The following is a 27,276-nucleotide window of genomic DNA, read 5'->3' as shown; positions in this document are numbered from 1 at the left end:
ATGCTACCATGCATGGTGTGACATGCTACCGTGTATGGTGTGACATGCTACCATGCATGCTGTGACATGCTACTATGCGTAGTATGACATGCTGCCATCCGTGGTGTGACATGCACCATGCGAAGTGTGACATGCTGCCGTGCGTAGTGTGACATGCGACCATGCATACTGTGACATGCTACCATGCATGGTGTGACATGCTACCATGCGTAGTGTGACATGCTACTGTGCGTAGTGTGACATGCTACGGTGCATAGTGTGACATGCTACCATGCATGGTGTGACATGCTACCGTGTGTAGTGTGACATGCGACCATACATAATGTGACATGCTACCATGCGTAGTGTGACATGCTACCGTGCATAGTGTGACATGCTACCATGCGTGGTGTGACATGCTACCATGCGTGGTGTGACATGCTACCATGCGTGGTGTGACATGCTACCATGCGTAGTGTGACATGCTACAGTGCAAATTGTGACATGCTACCGTGTGTAGTGTGACATGCTGCCGTGCGTAGTGTGACATGCTACCGTGTGTAGTGTGACATGCTACCATGCATGGTGTGACATGCTACCGTGTGTAGTGTGACATGCGACAATGCATAATGTGACATGCTACCATGCGTAGTGTGACATGCAACCATGGGTGACATAACTTGACATGACACCATGTCATGTGATGTGACAATGTATGTGACATGAAATGAGAGCATGTGTGTGCTGTGACATGAGACCGTGCATGACATGAGAATGTACAAGTACCGCAGCACTAGAGCCAGGTTCCACCGATTTCACGACGTAACCCTTTTGAGTATCTTGTAGATCAAACCCATAACCTTCGGGATGGAACTTTACCTGCAATGGATGAACAGAAAACAACTGTCATTCCATTCAAAGTTCAACAAACTCGTTTGTTGAGTTGTGTCGTCTTTCTGACACAATAAACACGAATGGTATTTATAAACACAAACCTGTTACTGTAACCATAAATCCATCACTGGTTCAATTCTACTGCTGTTTGCAGGATATGTTTTGTTTCAAATTCCATTTCATTTTGTACTTATTCACGTGTACACATTCACAGCTGATTATGATTATGATTAGTCTAGCCGAGTGAAGTTACAGGGAGTATTATTTAAGGGAAAACACATCAATATTTACCCTTACCAGAGGAGAGGGTACGTATTGCATTTGAGTCCGTTTGTCTGTTAGTTTGTTACTTGCAACATCGAAGATTTTTCAAGTATATTGGTCGGTTGCGTTTGTTATTCTGTCTGTTTGTCACTCGCCTACAGGTCACAATTCTAAACCGATCGTCATGAAACGTCAGCAAGTTTTTGAGGTCGTCACAATTGAGAAGCCTATTGATTTTGAGGTCAAAGGTCATCTGGAGGTCAAATTTCGAAAATCGCCATTTTTCATCCCATTGACTTGAAAATTAAACAGCATTTGCATATAGAGTCACTAAATAGGGAAAGTAACTATTTTTGAGGTCAAAAGGTCAAAGGTCAATTCAAGGTCAACATCATGAATTTTCATCTGAAAAATCGTCACTTTTCATTCTATTAACCCGAGCTTTGATCAAGATCGTCAATTTTAATCTTGATGAAATGGACAATTTGATGGATCAATGGCAACCTTTTTTGGGGGGAGGGGTGGATTTTGCAAGTATCGTGCTCTGCACGACGTCCTCATGTTTGTTTGTCTGTTTGTCCGCACAGAATAAATATGATTTTCTCTGCAACCGTTAGTCCGATTTTTCCAACAGGAAATTTTCACCTTAAGTGCACCTCCACCTGTGGAATTTTTTATGATGATTATGACGTCATAGATGACGTGGTACGGGCGTCAACTTGGAAAAACCGAAAAACTTTGCACCCCTATATTTCCGAAAGCACTGCATAGAAAAAATTGAGACATGACTCATTGTAAAGAACTCTCCATGGGAATAAAATATGTTAATGATGATGTCATAGGTGCCTCCATGATGATGTTATAATTCGACAAGTACAAAATTTTATCCGATCAATGTCTAGGGATAAATTGGTGGAGAAAATTAAAATGATGACGTCATTGGTCATGTGGTCCGGCCACCTTATTTGTTTTAACATAAACGCCTTTAAAACCACTAAAAACACGTCCTGGCGAGGGTCTGCAATCTCTGATTGCTCTTTGTTAGTTTCTGTATTGTAGAAAAAAAAGTTTTTGTTTTTTTAAATAACTATATTTTTTATTCAGGTTTTTGTTACGATTTTAACACATGGACTTAATAAATAATTAACCTTCATACATCAGTCATATAATTGACACAAAACCTAAAATGTAGTTCACGCATAAAGAAGCAAAGACAACATTTAACCACTCAGGTGTAGACCCGTTGAAAGGTTGTGCCAATGGTCAGAATGTGTGCCACTAACCATGATAGACTTGCAGGTCATGGTCTCCACCACCTTCATATCGTTGCGCGATGGCCGGGGAGCCTGTCGCTTGCTGCCCCCGTGCGTGGCGCTCTCTTCATCGGCATAGAAGCGGAAGAGGAGTGAGTCGTCTTTAAATTCGCTCTTGTCTTGCACTGTGCACGTCACAAGGCACACAGGCTCGGTCAGTCTTGGCATGCCAACGACTAATTGTGCAATTTGAAGCAGCATGTTGCCACCACACAAGCGATATACTGAGTGTTACGGATAACGGTTTGCCCGTTTAAACGTGCAACAACACCCTGTTATCTTTCATAATTAATTTCCGTATTTCAGTAACAAAGTGGGCTTTATCCAGTGTTGCAAAGTCAATGTTTATTTTCTGATTTGCTTCTGTTGTTTTTTGGGTGCGAGAGGGGTTGGGGGAGAGAATTATGGGTGGTTGTGTAAATGAGGCCAAATTGAGAATATAGTGCACATAAGATCCAAGTGTGAGTGGAGGAGGTAAGGAAACAACGAGGCACGCTAAGAGGAGATAAAGCTCCAGGGCCAGATAAAATGCCCCCGAGAGTTAAGCTTGGAGGTAAGGGGTAGATAGCAGAGAGGGGGACGATCAGATACAGGAAAGTGTAGATATCTCAATAGATTGGACAAAGGATTGGCAGATACAATTTAACATAAATAAATGTAAAGTGGTTTTGATGGGGAAGAATGATGAAGATAGGGATTACATTATGTAAGGGGCAATCTATGAGCTTGTCACACAGGAGATGGATCGGGGATGTGTGTGTAAGCAAACAAGACATTGCCAGGTATCTATAGGTAAAACCAGTGCCGTATATTAACAGAGTCTGGCCAGCCTTTGATCTGCTCAACTACCACCGTGATTGGTCGAGCCCGCGTCACGTGGTTTACAGGCGCCATTTTGCATACCACCTAAGCCGAGCAGCTTTCTCGCTGCACCCATTCCTGGTGGGAAAGTGTTACGGATACATGTTCGCCTCCCCTTGGATTGCTATATAATTTCAATGGCACCCATTCCGTGCCATTGCTTCGTATCGTTGCATATTTCATTTGAGTAATATTTCAATAAAATCAACCAATATGGTGTGTTGTGCCGCTTGGGGACGTTCTGTTAGACCAGGACAAGGTCGTATAATGCACAGATTTCCTCGAGACAAGGAACGAAGTGCTATTTGGGCCGTTAAAACACGCCGAGTTGGATGGAATCCATCACCTTACTCATATTTATGTTCGGTAAGTGAAATCGCTTAATATATATATTGGTTTCAAATCAAAAGTGACATGACACGTGTGTATTAGGTCTCTGGTGAGCTTAACATTTATTTAGTCAACCATATATATATATTATACATATTCCCTGTAACATTTTTCGTGTACATATGCAGTGTATAGGGTATATATATATATAAGGGATTATGTATAATAACTGAAAATCAGTTATACATAATCCCTTATTATACATATACCCGATAACATGCACTGTTTATATATGCTTATATATCAGGAAATACTTGTTTATGACGCAATATTTGTCACTGTTTGTGGCAGTTTCCTGAGTAAAGTGTCCTTTGAAAACGTAACATTTTTTGGGGGAAAATAATACTTTTTCCAAATATTATATTGCCACAAAAAGCAGTTAATTTGGATTGTTTCAATAGATAGGACTGCACAACGTTGTGGGTGTAGGTTGATATGGAGCCCAAGCACACAGCCGTAAAACGCAACGTAAAGTTACGACCGGAGAGCATGGCAGCAAAAGTATGGCAATGTGAGCGCTCCTCAAGAAATTGAAATAGGATATATGTATAATATGCACGTACACATTTGATATATATATCTATTTTATCTAAATATATCACCAAGGTTATAATATTTAATGGCGGATTTCTTCAAGAATAACAAATAAACAATGTACCTCTGAGTCTGTTTACTTTTTTATTGCTGATTATGGTGCGAGTCAAGTTATAACAACATTTGTGAACCCAAGCTAATGAATAAAATAATAGACATTGTACTTTCGTAGCATTATGGGAATATTGCATGTTACGTTTCCAGATAATAGATGAAAACTAGTATACAAGCTCCATTTTATCAAATTACAATTTCATGCCAAGAGAAATTAAATGTATCAGTATGCTGTATGCAGCTTACAATAAATCGTGTGCCGCGACAGGCAAACAATTCGTGTGAATAAATGACACCGCTTGCAGATTTTATTATTCCAATAACAAACAACACGTCACTTTAACTTGAATTAGTTGTTCCTCATTAAATCTGCGACCAAACAGTAATAACATCGATTCCCTAATCACAGAACTACAGGATTGCCACAGCTGACATACATGTCGCAGTGCCAGCGCGCGAAGTTAGGTATGCAACATGGCGCCAGTATTTCAGTTGGCCAGACTCTCAATATACACGGCACTGGGTAAAACTATTAGGGTTTTAGGTTGTGTTTGTAAGGGGATAAATTATAAATCAAAGGAGGTAGCGCTAACAGTGTATGAGAATTTAGTGAGGCCTCATCTCGGATATTATGTGCAGTTTTGGTCTGAGGAAGGATAAAGCTGCCAGAGAAAGGGTTCAGTGTAGAACGACTAGATTGATTCCGGGCCTAGTTAGACTGAGCTATGAGGAGTGGCTGAAGTAGACAGGACTTTATACACTAGAAAGGAGGTGCTATGATGGGAACTGATAGAAATGTTTAAGATAATGAAGGGTACAGACAAAATAATTGCCTAAGGTTTTCAACAAAATAGACAAAGAGAGGACCAGGGGTTCATGCATGTATTATATTCCAAGTAAATGTGCATGAAATAATATGAGTATTACAGATGATACTGCAGGTCCATGTGGATGAAGTTACGCATCTTGTAATACCTTGCAATCCATGAGACCTTGCAACCCCCAGCGGAGACTTTTAATGGCACAGTGAGGTTTACGGCAGTCTGCGCAGGTGTAAATGGCGTTCAACAGCTTGTGTTGTATTGTGGTTGTATTGCTTTTGTTTCATTCCATTAAAAAAAAACTTATGGAATGCTCGCAATACCCAATGCAAAATGGTGCTTCCTCCCGTTGGAATAATTGTGTTAGCTTCAGCCATTATTGTGTGCGGCTGTCTGCTGAAATTGATGATGAGAAAAAGAAAGAAGAAGTCCAATTCAGTGATTTTGCGATCTCCCGATTTGTTACTTTGACGATGTATTCTGGTGCCTATAAGTTTTGCTAGTTCTGAAAAGGTCCAGAATAAAAGGTGTGATTTTTAAAGTCTTATGACTTCCCTCTTTCAGAGCTTTTTGGCATATCATTTTGTACACCTATGATCAGGAGACCATTTTTTTTCCTGTGCCACCATCCCTACATATTTTTTGATTCACAGGAAAGGTAAATTTTCCACTCCAAATGTCCAGCAATCGTGCCTTTAGACTCGTAAAAACTGTTAACAATTATTGGTTCTTTTACATGGTGACTTGCCAAATAACATTGGGTGACTCATATTGTTAACTCGTTAGGCTGAGCAGCTTACGTTTTTTATCCCACAAATAGGCCAAATCCGGATTCGGATATTCACCAAAATGGAAACAATTCTTCCAAGTCACACCCCCAACCTGTCCACCAGGTTTTGTCCAAATCCGCCCATAACTTTTTCAAATATAATGCTATTTACTGCTTTTGGCTGCGTCACTCAATGCTGAAGAATCACTTGGAAAATTTAAGAAAATTCCCTTATCAGGGTTCAAATCTTCACCAAAATCAAATAAATTCATCCTTGGCACACATCCAACCTGTCCGTCAAGTTTTCTCTGAATCCGCCCACAACTTTTTCAAATATCATGCTATTTCCCGCTTTTGGCTGCATTACTCAATGGTGTTGGCTTAGCGGTTAGGGTGCCAGCTTGGGATCCTAGGATCCTGGGTTGGAATCCCAGTTGATCACTGAATTAACACCAGGGGGGTTGACTCAGCCTGTTATCCTTCCGAGGTCGGCAAATTGAGTACCAGTTCACTGGTAATTCCCTGTGTGTCGCTAGAGGCGACTAACAGGGTTGGCTGTAGGAGGGGCATCTGGCCGTAAAACATTGCTTCAAAAAGGGGACCACGGTGCCCCAAAAAGACCAACCCTTGCTCTGTGGGGGAAATGGCTTCTAAAGGCGAAAAAATACCTCAATGCTAAAGAATCACTTGGAAAGTTTAAAAAAAACACTCTTATCAGGATCCAAATCTTCATCAAAATCAAATCAATTCATCCTTGGCACACACCCAACCTGTCTGCCAAGTTTTGTCCGAATCCACCTACAACTTTCTCAAATACCGTGCTATTTCCTGCTTTTGGCTGCATCACTCAATGCTGAAGAATCAATTGGAAAAAAAAAAAAATCATCAGGATCCAAATCTTCACCAAAATCAAATCAATTCATCCTTGGTATACACCCAACCTGTCTGCCAAGTTTTGTCCGAATCCACCTACAACTTTCTCAAATACCGTGCTATTTCCTGCTTTTGGCTGCATCACTCAATGCTGAAGAATCAATTGGAAAAAAAAACAAAATCATCAGGATCCAAATCTTCACCAAAATCAAATCAATTCATCCTTGGTATACACCCAACCTGTCTGCCAAGTTTTGTCCGAATCCACCTACAACTTTCTCAAATACCGTGCTATTTCCTGCTTTTGGCTGCATCACTCAATGCTGAAGAATCAATTGGAAAAAAAAACAAAATCATCAGGATCCAAATCTTCACCAAAATCAAATCAATTCATCCTTGGTATACACCCAACCTGTCTGCCAAGTTTTGTCCGAATCCACCTTCAACTTTCTCAAATTCCGTGCTATTTCCCGCTTTTGGCTGCACCACTTAATGCTGAAGAATCACTTGGAAAATTAAAAAAAAGTTCTCTTATCAGGATCCAAATCTTCACCCAAATCAAACCCATTCATCCTTGGCACACACCCAAACTGTCTGCCAAGTTTCGTCCGAATCTGTAACTTTTTGAGATGTGGGACTATATAATTTTTGGGCCCGACCTATCAACGGTGAAGAATCACTTTAAAATTTTAGTATCTGCCCCTGGATCTTCTCAAAATCTAATGAATTTGTGCAGGTCACACATGCCAACTGTCCACCAAGTTTTGTCTGAATCCGTCCATAACTTTTTGAGATATCCTGTTCACAAACAAACAGACAGACAGACAAACAGGGGTGACAACCTAACCTCAATCCACCTTCGGTGGCAGAGGTAATAAGACCCCATTCTGTGGTGACTTTCCCATTAACACTAGGTGACTCATAATGTTAATATGGTCCCACTTCCAGCAAAGGTGTAAAAAGACCTATTTCCATCATCAAATGGTTGACATTGCAGTGACAAAGCACAAGTAACATTGAACTCTGTTGGTGAATAAAGCCTACCATGATGCAAAAAGCCGCTGTTACAGAGAGCTGTTCCCAAGGAAACGGCCTCATCTCTGGTGCTGGAGTCCCCCTAAAAATGCACACACAAACAATCAAGCTCCAATCCGAGGGACAAAAGGTTCATCGCAATCTTGGAATTCTCGAGTCAGACATCTCACCTGGCCATCTTGGGTTTTGGGTAGACACAAGAGGCAATGGGAGCTGCTGACATAATCAAAATGGTCAACGACATGATGTTCAGTCCTAATTGTCTATTTAACCTACGCTTCACTGTCTTTTGGATCACTTGTGAGGTATATTCCCCAGTATGAAGTACAAAGCTGTACTGGAGTGCATGTGTAACTTTATATTGTTATGATTAAGTGCACAGTCCAACTTGCAGAGATTATAATCATCAAGTGAATGAAAATTTGTGTCTCACGGAGTGGCTAATGGGTGTCACTGCAATCACAGTTTGGGAATACATTTGACATCCATCTAAAATGATGAGAGAAGAATGTCCATTACAGAATGGAATTTTTTTTCAATAAGAGCTTTTAGACACCCAAATGGAAAGAATAAATCTACTTCTTGAGGAGGTACTTGTTATGAGGCATCTTAGTGATAGCCTCTTGTGCTGCCTGTCCAGCTGGTCCAGCCTGACCCATGATAAAGTGCCACCTTGAATACTCCTCTATTGTAAGTCGACTTTGTGTGAAAAGCAATGGATTATGTCAATTCAAAAGTTGATTTAAGAGTATGTTAATTGCCATGGGAACTGAGGTGCAGTTGATGTTTCGAGAGCAATCGAGGAATAGTTTACACTCGAAACATCAGAAAACACCTCATTTCCCAAGGTGGGTTCTCTTACCAACATTCAGTTGATAAAATCCATTGTTTATCTTGTCCGCCGATGCTGACCGACACGAGCATTCACAAATACTTGAAGAAAAAAGCCCTACTTTGAAAAGCTTGCGTACAATTTTGAAGGAGGTATTAACAATATTGCTTCTTGATATCGTTTTACCTTTTGCTGTACATTGTAGCCTTTTCTCCCTCTTTAAATAAAAACACAAGTGGGTAGTCTGCCTATGGACGCCGTGATGCAACACCAATTCCTCTTAAACCTCATCCTGAAAGTCTCGTATCCTTATCTGAGCTGTTTCCGAGTAAAACAGCGTAAACATACACACATGGGAGCTCAGGTTGGTTGTCACTAGATAATATACCAACACTTATCGGTTTGGATCAGCCCGGGTTGGCCTTGACCATATCAAGGTCTTTTAATACAGGATAAAAAAAACTGTTTTGATTTCTGTGTTCAAATATTAAAAGGTTTTTGTTTGTGGGGAAACAATGATTTTCCTCGACAAGCAATTACGGGACACTTCTAGAACACCTTATATTCAGGTGATAGCACCTGATATTTATCTCATGTGTTACAAAACTAATGCTCAAAGCATGAGATGATCCTTTAAGAAATACTCAACCTTGCCTGAGCAAGAAGCCAGTCAACGAACTTATGAGCCACCACCACAGATTTGTATGTCGATAGGTGGTGATCACGATCCCTGCAAAAGAAACAAAACAACCTCAACAATATGTTGGTTCTGCCATCTCGAAACAGAGCGTTGGTTCTACCAAAGCAGAAAACAGCATATTAAAATTCTTGCCTAGAGTTACAATCCTGGATGGGTCACCACTCCGACACGGGACGTTAGGGTAGGAATGTTTAATTTGCTTGGGGTGCCGGTGCTAGTTCACCTACTCTTTGCGAAGGACACCGTGGGGTATTTAAATTCCACCAACTAATGCTGGCGAATGGGACGCCCGGTTTAACATCCGTCTGAGGGACGGCACACATTGAGGAGGTGAAACACCAGAATGAATGAATGAATTATCGTTTTAAGGCCATTTTCCCCGCTAGAGCGGGGGTTAGCCTTGCGGGCCCCATGACAATCATGGTTCCCTGTTTGAGGCAATGTTTTTATGGCCGGATGCCCTTCCTGACGTCAACCCTTGGTCACGCTCTGACGATGCGCAGGGATACGGTGTACCTATTCTAAATCTGGGTACACACCGTGATCATTCATCCCAGCAAGCTGGTACTCAATTTGCCGACCTCGGAAGGCATGACAGGCTGAGTCAACCCCCCTGGCGTTAATTCAACGATCAACCAGGATTCTGAACCCAGGATCCTCGGATTCCAAGCCAGCACCCTAACCGCTAAGCCAACCAGCCAACACCAGGTGAAACACCAGGATGACCGTTTATAGCTGGGCCGAGATTCAAACCCAGGCTAGACATCTGAGGCGAGGAGTGTGCATACCTCCAGTCCATCCTACCGGGAAAAAAAACATAAACCATCTCAAAAAAATTAATAAACTAGAGAGTTCATAGAACACCACGCAGTCTTCAGAAAAAAAAAACACCTGGGAAAGGTGTTTACAACTCTTGCTTTGTGATTCGGAGCACGATTTATATTTGCTTTGCTCGTGAACTTTGAAAAAACAGGAGCGATGGCAACCATATGGAGCTGATGGGTCAAACAGGATCGGGCAAAGCTGATGCTGAACCAACTCTTCTCAAATAAACTGACGATTTTGGACCGATCTTTGAGAAATAATGCACTAAACAAACAGATCTTTTGGACAAAGTTAGCTCTGTCGTTGCATCGCCAGGCATCGCCATTTTGTCTGAATCTCACCGTGACTCCGCCCTCAAATCAGACAGCAAACCTGATTGGTCGAGACGACGTACAATGTTGGCCAAGTACTGCTAAACTGGAGATTTTTGGAAGTGGAACAACGCGATTTGTGTTCTACATTGTTAAAATACGAGGGTAAATCAAAAAGTAAAGGCAATTTATTGGGTGTTAGTTTTACACACATATTGCCTTTACTTTTTGATTTACCCTCGTATATAATTATATTGAAATAAAATAGAAATTTCAAGGGTTCTAGAAAAAAGAGAAGCAATGAATCGGAAGTTTACTGCCAGTGATGCACCGTCTTTTACACCACCTTAATTAACACGTCACATTAGTTCTTCGTGCCTGTTGTTCGTCTCCTTTATGACTTCCCTAAAAACAGTAAGTTTCCTGTTTGGAATGATTTTCAGTTTTGTTTGGCTGCCAGACTAAAATACTAGACTGAAGCGATTGCCTTACCGCACGCACTGTGCGCATGCGCGCTTGGGACGACACTCCATATAACTTTGCCGAAATCAGAGCTAAAGTACCGCTAAACTGCAGGTTCATGATCCGATTTATGTTCCGATTCGTGTTCGACAGTGTTCAAAATATAACAAAAAAAATTGAAATAAATTAGTCCACCGATCATATAAATAGACCGATAGACAGACGGATTATGAAGCTAAACCAATTGGTTAACCCCTCCTCCCTTCAGGAGGAGTGGGATTTCTCTCTTCAATCCCACTCCTCCCTCCAGGTCTTTAAAACAGCTGTTCACCACCATCTCTTATCTTCCCCCATACAAAACCTTGATCTTTTCTACCCCCGTTAATCCACCCCAGATCCACCTTTTTGAAATACCGACTTCTTTCCTGGAAGTCATAGCAGTGTCCATGTGTTTTTCTACCTCTCCCACCCCCCCCCCCCCTCCACCCCCATTCCCATGCCTCCTCCCCCCAAGCCCTCTCCCTCCCACAGATCTCCTGATGTCCCTACTCTCCATCTTGTCTCCCGCTCCCTTTATCATATGTTGTATGTGTCAGTTTGTCTTTTTGTAATCAATGTTAGCTCTTACACGAGCCTCGATCCTGTATACAAAAAAACCCCCTTTGCACTATGTGAATGGGGGTAATAAAGAGCAAATAACCTCAAGAACAAACGATCGGAAGAATAAACCACTTCAAGAATTCACAACCTCAATATCAAAATGCTTCACAGACAAGACACCTCAAGAAGCAACCTCTTCAAGAACAAGATCCTGGCACAGACAAACAAGGCCTTCCACCACATCTTGTATTGATTATATGGTTATTGAAAATTGTTCTAAATATACTATCGATAAATCACTCACTTTATCATGGGTTTGAAGGTGCTGTGCAGTCGGCAATAAATTCTTAATCCCTGGAGAGGGGAATTCAAATTAATACAACAACAACATTGCAATAAAATAACAATAGTAATAATTAAATATCATCGACAATGACAGAACTCAAACTTGTTTGTGCGTAGGGGCTGCGTACCTACAAGTCACGCTTCGTACTCCTTATGATGCACTGCCATCATTATTTGCCATCATTCATTTCATTTAAAAAAAATGATTATCAACAGTGGTTACCTTAGCAATCATATCCTGCATTTCGCTGCGCGTACGGAATGTGCCATCATCGTAGCGGAAGCGGTAGAGCACAGCTTCCTGCTTGAAGTGATGCTTGTCGGCGACTGCGCTCGCGCGGGAGGAGCACAACAAACTCTGCTCAAGGAACAACATTGGTGAACACACCTTGCTGTGCATGCCTGGCAGATGCCAAAATAATCTCATTCATTGGCAATTATAAAGCTGTATTTAGTATTTCCTTATTTATATATTATACATTCGAGGCTCGTGGAAGACATGGGATGCAGGGGTTGCAGACAACACAGGAGAGCTGTGGGGAACTTACGGACATTGATTATACGATCAAATGGGATTTAAAATGTTGGGATGGGAATAGGGAGATATGTTAGCAAGAGTGAGATTGTGTGAACAAGTTTACGAGACATCAAAGGATTACGCCAAGGTGCAACATTGAGGCCCCGGAGGGTGACTGAGCAGACATAGGTAAGCAATTGCACAGATAAGAAAATGGGCAATGGAGTGCAGGTGAGCGGATAGGCTGGACGTTTCCGAGTTCGCCGATTGCTTTACAAGCCAATTTAGAAATGTGATCTACCCAAGCGAGGTAATGGCTGATGGTGAGTTGCAGGGGTTCAAGGGTCTGAAATTTGAAAAAGTTCTGAGCAAAGATGAGGTTATGGTGTCGCATCATGCCGATCATCGGGATGGGGAACCATTCCATATTGCAGATGAAAAAATATCACTGGGCAAAGCATGCTGCCTTGCGGTGTACACTGGCCTAGACTTTTACAGGAGATGATTCCATGAAGACTTAAATTTTTTTAGTGAATCTGGAGGAAGTGTCACCATCTGGCACAAAGAAGGCCTTCAATACCACGCAGGAAGAGAGCTGAACAAACAAATCAGAACACCAAACAATGACAAAAAAAATCGTGATATATCCAGACGCACAGTAGATCATGTCTTGTTTACAGTTCAGGGAATCCGCAATTGAGTGGCGAGGAAGGATTTAACCCGATGATCAACGACCATACCATTACGGAAGATGAATGACCTGATATCAACAGAAATTAAGGATTCCATCAGGTTCTACGAAAGGGAGCATTTGACATTGACAGAAATCCGGGTTGGAAAGTTCACAGATTGAGTCAGTCCCATGGAGTCACAGAAGTCCTTTTCTGGAGTGCCCTAGCAGGTGAGGCAGGTACCAACAGCCAGCCAATTAGCATGGTGACGATTGAAATCACCACGCATGAGGAAGTTTTTGAATGAGTGCTTAAAAGTTGTCCATGGCGTCTGAGAGGGATGCAGATGGAGTCATCACTCTAAGGAGGACGGTACAACACATAGACAACCATGAGGTGGGAGCGAAGTGGAAGTCGCAGCCGGAAGTACTCCCAAGAGCAGTACATGGAGAGTTGCAATCCAAAGCAAGCTGACCAGACTGTACTTTAGAGGATTTACATTGCTGTGGGTAAGGATGATGCTGGCGACCTTCCAGGATGGGAGGTAGCCCAGAGTGAAGAACGTATTGAAGATGGAAGATAGAGGAGGCCAAGCCAGTTTTCTGCAGAGCATGATTTAAGTCTCAGACATCAAAGCCATCTGGGCTCATCAAGGTGAAAGAAGCACTTCCTGACCTTCTTAGTTGCCAAAATCAAGACTCTCTGCTCACCTTCACTCCTTCGTTCCTCTTTTCTCCCGCCTCTGGAACAAACTCCCTCACTCTCTTCAATCCCACTCCTCCCTCCAGGTCTTTAAAACAGCTGTTCACCACCATCTCTTATCTTCCCCTATCCAAAACCTTGATCTTTTCTAACCCCGCTAATTTCACCCCAAATCCACTTTTTTGAAATACCAACTTCTTTCCTGGAAGTCCTTGGTGTCCTTGTGTTTTATACTTCTCCCACCCCCTCCCCCTTCCCACGCCTCCTCCCCCCAAGCCCTCTCCCTCCCACACATCTCCCGATGTCCCTGCTTTCAAATGTTGTGTTTGTGTGCTTCCCCTTCTCTCCCCATCTTGTCTACCGCTCCCTCTTTTTATATATTTTGTTTGTCTGTTTGATTTTATTTTTTTTTGTGATAAATGTTAGCTCTTTCACGAGCCTCGATTCTGTATACAAAAAAAAAAAGGTGGAAAAGTATGAGTCCAGTAGGCATTGAGAAAAGGGGTGCAGGATATGAGTGGGTGAAGAGATCGGTTGGAGACTGAACTTTAGAAGGAAAGACAGAGTTAAGACTTATCACAAGCAAAGTCTACTGACGGTCTGAAGTTTATTGGATTTCATGCAAATTACCCTTCAGCAACTTTAGTTTATTTTCTTTTGGAGTAATCTAAAGGATAATTAAAGGGTTCTTTGTTTGAATGCAGCACAGGGCTGCGGGGTAGCATCATTGGCTGAGGATGAGGTTGTGTGGCTGAGGGCTGAGGGCTGAGGGCTGTGCCCTCTAAGTTAGGGCAGGATTTTGTAATCTGTTAATGGTGCAGACGACAGACTCGTTTACTCTTCGCGAAGGACACTGTGGGATCTTTAACGTCCACCAACGAATGCTGGCAGACGGCAAAAATGTGATCTAAAAGTCAAATGCTTCAGTCTCATTTGGAAATGGCATCCCGATCCTTGCCGTTGAAAAACATCAAGGTCACATGATTCAAACAAGTGGTTATAAAAAATAAAATAAAAATAGTTAAATAATTAAAACCGACTTAATATGCAGGGACATTGTGTACAATTAATTAATTAAGCTGGCTTTAATAGGAGTTAAGGGTCTTAAGGGGTGGAGATGTCATACCATGGTGGATGATTCCATTTTCCAATAGAGCTTGTCCAAGGTTCACTCCTTCCTCAGGCTTGCTCACCTCTCCAATCTCCACCAGCCAGGTAACAAACTCACTGCCAGCACAGCCAGAGTCACACACTCACCGCTTGCTGGAATAACGCTAAAATTAACGATGTCGGACTTGTTCAAGAAGCTAGAGTTTTCTTGTCTTACTATAAATGGATGAGGTGTGTGTGTGTGTGTGTGTGTGTGTGTGCGTGTGTGCGTGTGTGTGTGTGTGTGTGTGCGTGTGTGCGTGTGTGTGTGCATTCCATACGTCTATTATTTAATTATGTATTAAGTACTATTGAAATGTACCTTTTAACTCTTTACCCCCCTTCAACCTTTTAAGGCTGAGACCCCTTCGACCTTTGAAGACCCTTTGAAACCCCAAACACCCCTAAAGACCCAGAGGACCCAAAAGTCCCTATGGACTCAAAAGACCCAAAAGACCCAGAATACCCCAAAGATATATCTTTGATATATCCAAAGATATATCCAAAAGTCCCTAAGGACCAAAAAGACCCAGATGACTCAATCGTCCCTGAAGACCCAAAATACCCAGAAGACCCAAAAGTCCCCGAGGACCCAAAAGACCCAGAACTCCAAAAGTTCCCGAAGACCCAAAAGACCCAGAAGACCCCCAAAGACCCAGATGACCCAAAAGTCCCTGAGGACCCCAAAGACCCAGAAGACCCCAAAGACCCAGATGACCCAAAAGTCCCTAAGGACCAAAAATAACCGAAAGTCCCTGAGGACCCAAAAGATTCAGATGACGCAAAAGTCACTGAGGACCCAAAAGACCCAGAAGACCCAAAATACCCAAAAGTCTCTGATGACACAAAAGACCAAAAATTCCCTGAGCACTCAAAAGACGAGGTGGACCCAAATGACCCCGAAGTCTGACAGGCAGGTATGCTTCAAGGTGGTGAAGACCAATGAAAATTTGGTCCAATGGACCAACAGGCCTCCTAATTACATAAAATAAGCATAAGATAAGCCAAAGTAAATCACCCTTGTTTTTTGGAAGCAAAAATAATGGATTGTGAAGATGATGTGAAACACACAGTCCTGAGTTATCAGACTTATCTCAAGCATAGCTTTCCTGATGTGGATGATACATTTAGAATCCTCTCTCCATGACTGGTGCTGATGAATGCTTATTTAGAAAATCCCCATAGCGACCTATCACACACCGCTATTTCCGGGTGGTAGTTTGAGCAGTCGTGCGCTGTGAAGCACTCTCCAAAATCAAGCAAGTAAGCTCCCTCCAAAGAGTTTGCCTATTTGCCAAAAGAGGTCGCCACGTCCAACCAAAACCTTCACCAAAAACTGCAAAACCTCCAAAAATACATTTTCTTACATCACGTTAGAGGAAGATTCTGCCATGTTGCTTCTAACATATCATCTGCAACCCTCGTCATTCCAATACCCGTCCTGCACTGATGCTCATGCATCTCATTTGCTTACAACATCCCAACAGCACACGCCCTCCACCACCGGACCAGTCAGCCAAGCCCACCGTACCAGTTTCCTCACTTATTGGCGAGTAAACAGTGACGTCATAGACAGAACCTCGTAACACCAAGGCCCCCAAACATGTGGCACATGCAATATGCCAATAGCAGTAATCATATAAATATCAAACCCACCCATAATTGGAGGGAACAACCAATCAGCTCTGAACTAATCTCCACAACATTTTGCAAATGTGCTGGGGGTACCCATGGTCGTGCTGGGGTACCCATGGTCGTGCTGGGGTACCAATGGTCGTGCTGGGGGTACAACACCCTATCCCTCCACCAGTCCCCCCTCACCCCACAAGGCACTGCAAAGGATAAGAACTACGTACAGTATATATATATATATATATATATATATATATATATATATATATATATATATATATATATATATATATATATATATATATATATATATATATATATATATATATATATATATATTGTTGCGGTTTTTAGAACCTTCACATGTACATTTAGTAGTAAATTCCCTTATAAATAACCCCTGTGTACATTTCCCCTTAATTGGCTGTTAATTGAAATAACTGCACCTTAGTTAGTCCACATTGCAACACGTAGCGAATCATAGGCCCTTTTCATAGTTATATCATTATTATGTGTTCCAGGTAAGGCTGTGTTTCCAATAGTTGACTTTACGTTGCATCAATCAAATGAGATAGATCCCTTTCAATATCCCCAATGGCCTCCTAAAAGTGCCAGTAAGTTGCATGGGGCTGTGTTTACTGGCTCCACATCGTCCCAAACTCCATTACGCATGAGGCCAAGGAGGGGGGGGAGGAGCCGTCAGAGCACGGGCGTGGCCCCACCTCATCACGAAGAGGTGGAGTCAGCCAGCCTTACCAACCAACCAGGGCTCGGTGAGCATGGCTTGAGAGGGCGTGGCAAGAAACATCTGGCAAGTTCGAGAGGGTTCCAAAGGGGTGGTTATAAAACCCTTGGCGCGAGGCCCCCACCAGGACGAGACGCGCAGATGAGTTGGACAAAGAAGGTACGAATTGGAGTTGAGAGAGACGCGCATGAGGAGGTTCCAGAGAGTCGGTGAGAAGGCAGGAGAGACCAGCTGCGTGAAGCTTCGAGACGCTGCTTCGAGCAGCCCTGCCGCGTGAAGCTCTGACGCGCTGCTTAGAGCGGCCCTGCCATGTGAACCCGAGTGAGTGAGGGGAGTCGGCGGCCGCTCGCTTCCAGCCCTGCCGTTCTGCACGGACCCTTCTCATCCTTCGTCCAGCCATTCCTGCCTGCAATCCCCTTTTGTGTACGTGAGTGTGTTCTGTTCATCTTGTCCCTGGGGTATAAGTTAAGCCTGTATAGTTAAGAATGGCACTGTGTATCTTCTTCCTCTTCGTCCTGTAAATTACCTTCGTTTCTTCTTTGGTTTTGTATAGTAGTAAATAAATACCTGTTCCTCCGTACTTTGGTTTCATTCTCGTCCGATCGCTTTCGTGATTTCTTTCAATTGAGTACCTGTGGCACGATTTTGGCCAAACCGCTTTATAATCGGGTTTAGTAATCTGTTAACGGCCCGCGTCACGGCTCACTTCGCTCGGCGCAATCCATCCATTACGCTGCGGCCCGGCGGGAGTATTTCCTCGCGTACCGGAAGGCGCTGGTACTTAGGTTATAGGAAGGATTGGCCTAATACCCTATTCAGCGCTGACCGGGCGTGACGTCATACCCCCAGGACTGGTCGGACGGCCAGCTTAACAAGACAAGGGGATTAAACCTCCCTTGCTAACGGGAGTGCCATCCCCCGGATCCGTAACAATATATATATATATATACATATATTTTAAAAAGGGCTCCTTTGGCTAAACACTTGCATTGGCTCTGTCTATTGGACATGGACAACTTTATAGTCTAGTCTACCCCGGAGAGGGAACATCCACTAACATGTATTTCGGGCTTGTTGGCCCTCATCAGTGAGGAGCAGAAACATCTCCCCAGGGTGAAATGATCAAACCCTACAAGACATTAAGTCGAGATGGGGTCCTATTACTGTAGTGGGTACCAGGAAGCAAGTGCCATATCAGCCTTTGCTGCATGCATCCTGACCAACAGGAAATGTCTGCCACGTATTCACCTGTCTGTGGTAAACACAACAGTTCTGGGAGAAGCCAGGACAAATTAAAATTTTGAAAAGGCTCTTCTGGCTGAACAGTTGCAAAGGCTGTGCCTATTAGGCATGCGCTTAGCAGAGCTATAGCCCACTACTTCCAAGTAGGATTCTACCGTAGTTAATACCAGGAGAAGAATTAAATTCTCAATTTTATAGACCAGTCCACCCAGAGAGGGAACATTCACGAACATGTGTTTTGGGCTTGTTGGCCCTTGTCAGCATGGAGGAAAATCTCCTCCCTGGAGTAAACTGGTCAACCCCTACAGGACACTAAGATCTATATATAGAAAGAAAAAGCATTTCCTTCCCAATTATAAATTCATATATACTGAAAAATAGAACATTGGTGTTTCTTGGAGTCCGAGAACATTTTAACGCCTCTCATATGTTTGCTAATTGCACGCCATGAATGTTTCAAAATGGAATTGTGGAATTAATTGTTGTACAGGATTCATGACTGTACCCTCTACCTCCTGATGAAAAATAAAAATGATCAGTATCATTTTAAGGATGAATATCTGCACACATACGTTTTGGTCTTTTTGGTCCTTTTGAAAGTCAAATATACCAACAAATTTAAGAACAATAGAATTTGATATCCTTGTTAACCATCCTAAGCTTGTTATGTCTACACGTCTACTACGTCTACTACGTCTACTACTACTACTACTACTACTACTACTACTACAATAACATCTTCCGCAGCACCCGTTATTCCCAAAATGATTGTGGAGTCAGCCACAATTTGAGCAGGAATTTGTTCAGGGTGCCGAATATAACTCGCCTGGTCTTCGGAAAGTCACCATGGGATCTTTAACATCCATCCGAGGAACGGTGCACTCTGTGATGCAAGAGCCTGTCTGCGAAGTACCAATCCGAGTTTATCATCAGGTCGGGAATCAAAACCAGATTATGCAGCTCAAATGAAAGAGTGCTACCTTTGCATCATCCTGTGTGACGCGTTGTCACGCATTAGTGAAACCTCGATTTTTGGTGTTAAACCAAAATTTGATATTTAATCATCACTCACGAATCAAAGTCATGATGAAATCCACCACACACGATGGATTGCACCAAATATGGTGCAATTTCTAATCACTTGTGAGATGATGCAACATCCTTGTAAGTATTGTCTTATCGCAACTTAATGGATACACAGTCAAATTAAATTGGAAACTAAAGTCAAATTTCAAAATTGGATTATCACCAGATTTGGTTGTTGAATTTTCCTAGAATTCCATCCGCGGAGCCCGCCCGGCCCCGAATAGAGGATGTTTGGGCGCAAGTTGGGGCCTGCAAAGAGGTCCCAATTTTCAATTTGCATTTTAAAATTAACAGGAAAATGCACCAAGAAGCAGAAAATGTAACTTCAGCAACTGTCCAAGTAATTTGTGTGGAGGGAGCCAGGCCATTCCTTCGGGATCCACAACAGTCCAGGAAATGCACGAAATGTCACGTACGTAGCCAGTCGTTGCCAGAAAATGATTATATGGCAACGGAAATGTCAGGTCCGTTATTCCGTAGTGAAAGCTTCATTGCGAGACAGGCGGCAAAGATCTCAGCACATTGTTGTTGTGTTTGGTGTAAATCTCAGAACATCCGTAACTCACGTTCCGAGGAAGCACTTGGGGATTGAAGTAAGCTTCTTTTTACGGTCACGGATGAGCCTTCCTTTGGCTTTCATGAGGTTGTAAAGCTTCTCGCCCTTCTTAGCCATCAATGTCCATGCATCTTGCTCAAGGCCCATGTGATCACCTGCCCACATGGCAAAGCACAACACATCCTTCGGTAAGTGTGATATCATATAGATAATAGCTCCTTGTTATTGTCAATGATAGGTTAATGGATGTTAGTCTCTCTATGCGCATGCGCAGCTACAAGTTAAGAACTGGTGTCAGGAGTGGCAAATGTGTAGACTTTTTTTCATACAATCATGCAGGTACTTTTTCACTGCTTTTGGCCATATTATACAATTGGCATGTCTTGTGAATTGTTCCGAGGAGTGGGTGCTTGATGTGCATACCCCTGTTCCTTCCGCGTGCTCCGACGATTGCATCCAGCCAGGACTGTTTCTCCTCCGCCGACCGAGCCATGCACACTACCCACTTGTCTTTCACGGTATTATGAAACTTCCAACCAAAACTCACTGTAAAGCCACAGCTGTGTACGTCAACTGCAGGGACACGAGAGTAAGCAAATATCAGTTCTTCCTGAAATTGACTCGTGACGACAAATTAACTTGTTGCATAACATCAGATGGTCAACGGGTGATAGGGAACGTGTTTCATTTCAAGTTGGTGGAACTTAAAAGCAAAAGAGCTCTTTCGGACATGCAACACCTTTGCGGGGCATGAAGGTGCTTGAAACTCAACCAAACGCAACTCCACAATTCCCATATTGCCAAATCTTTGAATTCCCTGTTTGTGTATAATTTATATTTAAACTACAAGCAAAAACTGTGTTTTTTTGTTTGTTTGTTTTTTGTCACTTCTCTATATTTTCCAATAAGTTTCTGGAGAGTCATCGAGAACGTGGGTTTTCAGTGGTGCTTTTTCAGCATGCTCCTCACAAACCTGTTGCCATCAGATTGTATACTGTATTGATTTACAAGCAGCAGGAAGAAGTCTTAAAGCGAGTTGGTTGGCTGCCTTGGGCTTTGGTGTGGAAAAGGGGGCGAGGGGGTGGTTTCTCATGCTGACATTTCCTACTTTGCTTTTTTCACTTTCTTTCTGAGTTGCTCGGCCCAAAATAAACTTCAATGCTGCCAAAGCAACCCCACAAAAAAGTCTACACTGGGTGGGTTGCCTTTGCCTACCCAGAGGTTCTCAGCGGAAGGATTATTTTTTATCAGAGTCCTGGCGATACTCTTCTTGAAAGATACTGTGGGATCTTTAATGTCCACAAATTAATGCTAACAGATGGGAAACATGGCTTAACATGCAAGAGAGACAAGAGACGACCCAATCAACATTTATCTAATTTATTATTTAATCATTTAATTAATTACTTTAATTTAATAATTTATTTACTTATTTATTAATTGTTATTATTAATTATTTATTTATTTTATTAATTTATTCCATTAATTTAATTTATTTCTTTATTTATCCACGAATTTATAATTTATCCAAGAGACAGCTCAATTTGTGATACAATGCCTTGCCAGCGAAACACCAATCAGACAGTTTGTAGTTGGGTCGGGAATCAAACCCAGACAAGACAAGGCCAAGGTAAGTATGCTACCCCTGCACTATGCTGTTGGATCTGTTTTATTTATTTCCAATGAATGATTAAAAAATTTCTTTTAATCTTGTATGATCCTTCCAGGAGGTGCTGTTACTGACCGTAGGGAAGGCTTTGTCCAAGGCAAGAGAGGTTCGCATTGACAATTCTTATATACACATTCAAACGTGATATAAGATAGTGTGTATATATATTGTAACGGATTTGAGAAGTGAAACGGATTTGAGAAGTGTAACAATTTTGAGAAAGTGTAACGAATGTGAAAAGTATGGTTTTGTTGTGTGTAACACCCTCGTAATGTAAAGAATGGTCGCAGCTCGTCCTCTTAGTTAATTCCATAAACCTACACACAGGACACGATATATCCTTTTAAATAGTTAGTCCCTTATTCTCTGTGTAGGCTAAGGATGTGTTTCCCACTAGTTTGACTCTTCATTGCACCGAATTAAATAAGAGTAGGCCCTCCGACGCCCCATGGCAGCTTCCAAGTGCCAGGTTTGCACTTTGCTGCATTTTCATCTGCCGTCCACTTTGCAGCAGTTGACTCCATTACGCACGAGGTAACGCCGAAGAAGAAAGGCGGGTCTCCACCTCGTCATAGAGGGGAGGAGTAAGTCGGCCCCGCTCATCCAACCCAGAACGAGGGGTTTGGCTTGAGGGGGCGGAGAGAGAACGTTTGGGGAAGGTTCGAAAAGGGTGAAGGGCAGGGCCTATATAACCCGCTGCGGGACGCTCCCAAAAAGGGAGATGAGCAGAGAGGAGGGATGAGTTCTGGGTCCAGGAGATGCGCTGGAGACGAGCAGGTGTGATCGAGCCGCCGTGAGACGTGCCGCGTTGCAGGAGATACGGACCGGGGCAACGCAAGGAGCGCACGAGGCAGTACGGAGAAAGGAACTTCGCCCGCGCAGTTTGGGACCAAAGCTCGGCTTCTTGACGGCGGTGCCTTCTGGCCCGACCGTGCCCAGTACCCGCTGAACAAATAAATAAATTTTATTTTAATTTTAAATTTAATTTTAATTTTAAAGACAGAAGGAAGACAAATAAAGAGTTTCCTTGCCTCTAAAAGCCACCCATCTCCAAGCCATTCCTTCCTGCCTGCATTTCCCCGTGTAAGTGTGATTGTCCGTCTGTCTTTAATGTTGTCCTGGGGTTTATTAATTAAGCTTGAATAGGTAAGCTAATGATTTCACTGTGTGTCTGCTCCTTCCATTTTCTGTATATAACCGACTGCTCTCGTTGCTTTGGCTTGTGAAAATGCTTAATAAATCCTGTTATTCCTCCGTACTTCTTCTTCTTCTTCATTCTCATTCGGTCGCTTTAGAGGTTTCCATATTGAGTAGCTGCGGCGCGATACGGCCAAAGTTTGGGGTGAATCGGGTTTTAGTCAGGGAAGCACTGTTTGGTCGCGGAGCCTCCGCTCGGCAAACATACCATCTTTAACCACGTACCGTAACAATTGGTGTCAGGAGTGGGATACGAGGCCCGAAGCGCACTTAACGTGCTCAAAATTACGAGCTGCTGAAAATTTGTGTTTTAAAGCAAAACCCGAATTTTGAAATCGCGCCATGGCTGGTCAAGGCGACGGGATGCCGGTGGGAGAGATAGACGGGGTGGAATCGACCCAGGACCTCGGGGAAATGTATATGGAGAATGTGGTTGAGGGGGTATCAGGTGCACAAAATGGCACTCTCGCGCACGAGGTTTCAGGCGTGCAAAATGGCGCCTTTGCGCAAGCGGTTACAGCGGCACCAAATCTAGCCGCGCCCGTGACCGTAGCAGCGCCACTGGGGGATTCGGACCTTTTTATGTTACAAATGGGGGCCCTTATAGACAGGCTAGAAGCCAAAATGTGGAACCGGATGGAGGCTCAGAATGAGCAAATGAGGGCTAATAGTGAGCGATTGGAAGCCAAAATGGGTGAGCAAATAAGGAACGAAGCGAGGGCTCAGAGTGAGCAATTGGGGGTAATGAGGGATGAAGCGAGGGGTACCAGTGCCCAAATAGGGAAGATAGACAGCAAATTTGAGGGGTTAGACAATGGGATAGAAGGGGTGAAACATGGGTTAATGGGGGTGGAAAATAGAATGGCTGCTCAGGAGAATCAGTTAGAGGGGGTGAAAAACGTGTTAATGGGGTTAGAAAATAGGATGGAAGACAAATTGCGGGAAATAGGGGAGCAATCCGCCCGGGAAATCGAACAGATGGGGAACCAGATCGAGGAGGTGAGAATCGGGGTAGAAACCAAGCTGGATGCTCAGAGGGATGAAATGGGGCAGATGAGGGTGGCATCTACAAAGGAGATGGAGGAGATGAAAGAGGGGATACGACGAGGTGTAAGTGAGGAGGTCTCGGGGGTACGCGAGGAGGTAAAGCGAGGTGAAAAGCGTATAGAGAAAGAGGTGAGAAATGGGACGGCAAAGTTACAAGGGGGAATAGAGGACCTGACGGAGGAGGTGGAACAGCTGACGGAAGGACAAAAAGAACTAACGGAGCAGGTACAAAAGAACACTGCGGTACTAGGAGGGTTAAAAGCGACACAAAACGACATAAAAAATGACTTGATAGCGACACAGAAGCAATGTCAGATGGTACGTGAGGGACTGACAATGAGGTTGGACGAGGTGACAGAGATAATGGAGACGAAGGACCGGCAGGTAAGGACGCACATAGAGACGGTCACGGTAGCCTTAGAGGACGAACTTGAGGAGACGCACCGGGAAATAAAAGAGGTGAAGCAAAAATTAGAGGAAGTGGAAGAAGAGGTGAGTGAAATTAAGAAGAGACGGACAGAAACTAAGAGAGAAATCCAGGAGGAGGTGATGGAATATGTACAAGGTCGGTGCTCAACTCATAATGGTGTGCTCACTAACCAAATAAAGAGTTTGCAGGTGGCAGAAGAGGTGCGACGAAGAGGTGCCAAGGTGAGTGGCGATATACGTGGAAATGTACATGATGTGAGGGGAGCTTCAGTCGGCTTGGGGGTTGTTGTGGACCCGGGTGTTCGTGAGAGGCCGTTGGTGAAGTGTGCGACAGGTCTGGTGTGCGAAAAAAGAGGTGTGCGAGAATGTCCGACCATGGGGTGTGTGAGGAAAAAGTTCGCGCCGAGGAGTGAGTGTGCTGTCGAGAGTGAGTCGGTCGTAGCACGTGTGCGAGGGAGCACATGGAAGCGCGTAGTGAGAAGTGTTACAGAGGATGTAACGGAAGCATGCACGCCTGTGGTGAGTGTTACGGAGGAAGTAACGAAAGAGTGTGCGCAAGAGGATGCGCGAGAAAGGTGTGTAACGGACGTGTGCATGGGGAAAGAGTGCGCTGTCAAGAGTGAGGGAGAACGCACGCCTGTGGTGAGTGTTGCAGAGGATGTAACGGGAGAGTGTGCGCAAGAGTGTGCGCAAGAAAGGTGTGTAACGGACGGGTGCATGAGGAAAGAGTGCGCTGTCGAGAGTAAGGGTGAGTGCGCTGTCAAGAGTGGTGGTGAAAGTAGTGAGAGTGACACGGAGCGTGAGTTGGTTGTGACAGGTGAGCGAGGATGTACACCTGGAATGGAAGGATGCACACCTGGAATGGTAGAGCGTGTGTGGGAATGCACACTTGAGTTGGTCGTGAGGCACGTGGTTGGGTGTGCGAGTGAGAGCACACCTGTGATAGTCACAGAGGAGGTGACCGAGAAGGGGGCGCGAAGAGGTGTGTTGGTGAGGTGTGCGAGCGACGAGTGTGTGCAAAGGTGTTCGGTGGTCAGGTGTGTGACCAAGTCTGTGAGCGGAATGAGTGTACCTGGGTGTGTTAGAGAAGGTGCAATGATGAGGAGCATGGGAACAGCTGGGTGTATGAGCAAGGAAGGGGTAGCGTATGCGTGTAAGCATGCAGGTGAGGCTTCGACGGTAACCAGGTTAGCGGTTAGAACGACATTTAGCCGAATCGGGCCCTCGGTGCGTGCCGGGCTTCGCGTGCCGCGAGAACCAGCGGGGATCCGAACCACGGCGGGTTCGAAAGGACCGCCGTACGCGATCCACGCTGGGCCTCGCTTTGCACGGCCGCGTCCGTGCTCCACTAGGCGGAGCGGGCAGCCCGATAGAAAGGGTCGTCATGGCGACCCCTTTTTGTTAAGGCGTTCCGGCAGGTCGAGATCGGGCAATTGGATGGCTCCGCGCCGAGGTGGTGCGTGGGATCTCGGCCCGGGTAAGCGTCCTTCCCTGCACCGAGTGCCGGACGCATCCAGCCGCCGGCACCAAACAACCCGCATTCATTACTCGGCTTTACGAAGCCGGGCTGTAGACGTGAATTGGCGCACCGAGAGGATCTAATAAGTAGACAGGTGATGAGGTTAGTGTTTTGGACCCAAAATTAGAAAAAGGCAAAATTTGATGATTGGAATAGAATTGGCAGTAAATGGAAAATTTTTGATTGGTTGGAATTTGGTAAGCAAAATTGATCGTGGGAAATGCTCCCCGATGTGGTGGGATGGCAACTCTGTCATCCCTCACCATACAGGGGGGGCAAAGGAGCACTAGTTTATGGGGTGTATGGCAGTGTAAGCTCGCCGAGGGAGGGTTTGGATAATGTGTAGGGACCTAGAAGATGACATTAGGTAACGTTAAGGTTAGGTAGTGACTGATACCTGTAGTGGGGACGCAGGTAGATTAGAGTGGATAATAATGATGTGGTATGTGCTTCGTTTAAAGGGAAGACGGGGAGCACTAAGTTAGCAGGGTAACAGGTAGATCAGATGATGCCGTGTGAGTGTTGGAGGTGTATAGAAGTGTATTGTGAAAAGTGTGTGGTGAACAGGTGTGATTGCACAGGTGTGCAACTGGACAGGTGTGTGGAGCAATGTATGAGGGAGTGATGGTGATGTGTGTTGTGTTGACCAAATGGTCCAGGAAGGAAGGAGGGTGCAGGTGGCACCAGGTGTGAGTGCACAGGTGTGCACCAACAGGTGTATGGAATACATGGAGTGTGGAATATATGGAGTATTGGAATGGATGGTCGTGGAGTGAGTATGATGGAAACTATGGAGTGGAGTGGATGGTGCGAAGGTGTGAATGGGGGAAGAGTAGACCCCCATCACGAATACCCGGGGCGGGTAGTGTAAGTGTTAGGTAGAGGGTATAGGTAAATTGTGGTTGGATATTGGCATCTGTGGTGCGGGTGGAAGAATGATGTTTGGATGGGTGCATTAGTGTTGTGGAAATGGCTGGGCGTGTAGCCTGTTTGTGTGTGTAGTTGGTTTGGGCACTCCACCACTGTGAGGATGTCGGCCAGGTGAGGCCGCAGGTGGGCTCTGGGAGCCGGTAGTAGTTATTGTGGATGGGGCCCGAGGATCCGGAGGACGGACCCGGGTAGCCCAGTGCCAGAGGGCACCGAGGGGTGACAGAGCCAGGAGGGGCCTTCCCCAGTTAGTTAGGTTAGGGTGA

The 27,276-nt window shown here is 44.2% G+C and overlaps 1 protein-coding gene across 1 annotated transcript in view; it reads right to left on the bottom strand.

The window, feature by feature from the left end:
• The window catches only part of LOC137436690 (phosphatidylinositol 3,4,5-trisphosphate-dependent Rac exchanger 2 protein), a 139,990-nt gene that overhangs the window by 49,143 nt on the left and 63,571 nt on the right, over positions 1–27,276 (bottom strand). The window contains exons 9-17 of the mRNA XM_068130688.2: positions 20,646–20,795; positions 20,233–20,377; positions 14,939–15,039; positions 12,146–12,249; positions 11,882–11,931; positions 9,334–9,409; positions 7,857–7,929; positions 2,421–2,575; positions 766–858 (exon numbers count right to left, since the gene is read on the bottom strand). Coding sequence (XP_067986789.2) covers positions 766–858; positions 2,421–2,575; positions 7,857–7,929; positions 9,334–9,409; positions 11,882–11,931; positions 12,146–12,249; positions 14,939–15,039; positions 20,233–20,377; positions 20,646–20,795 — 947 coding nt within the window. The remainder of the gene's footprint in view (positions 1–765; positions 859–2,420; positions 2,576–7,856; positions 7,930–9,333; positions 9,410–11,881; positions 11,932–12,145; positions 12,250–14,938; positions 15,040–20,232; positions 20,378–20,645; positions 20,796–27,276) is intronic.

The sequence above is a fragment of the Myxine glutinosa genome, chromosome 11 (assembly GCF_964187855.1).
Source record: "Myxine glutinosa chromosome 11, kmMyxGlut1.1, whole genome shotgun sequence".
In the NCBI taxonomy this organism is placed as follows: Eukaryota; Metazoa; Chordata; class Myxini; order Myxiniformes; family Myxinidae; genus Myxine; species Myxine glutinosa.
Note: the sequence above shows the minus strand (reverse complement) of the source record. Positions and strands in the feature narration are given on the sequence as shown.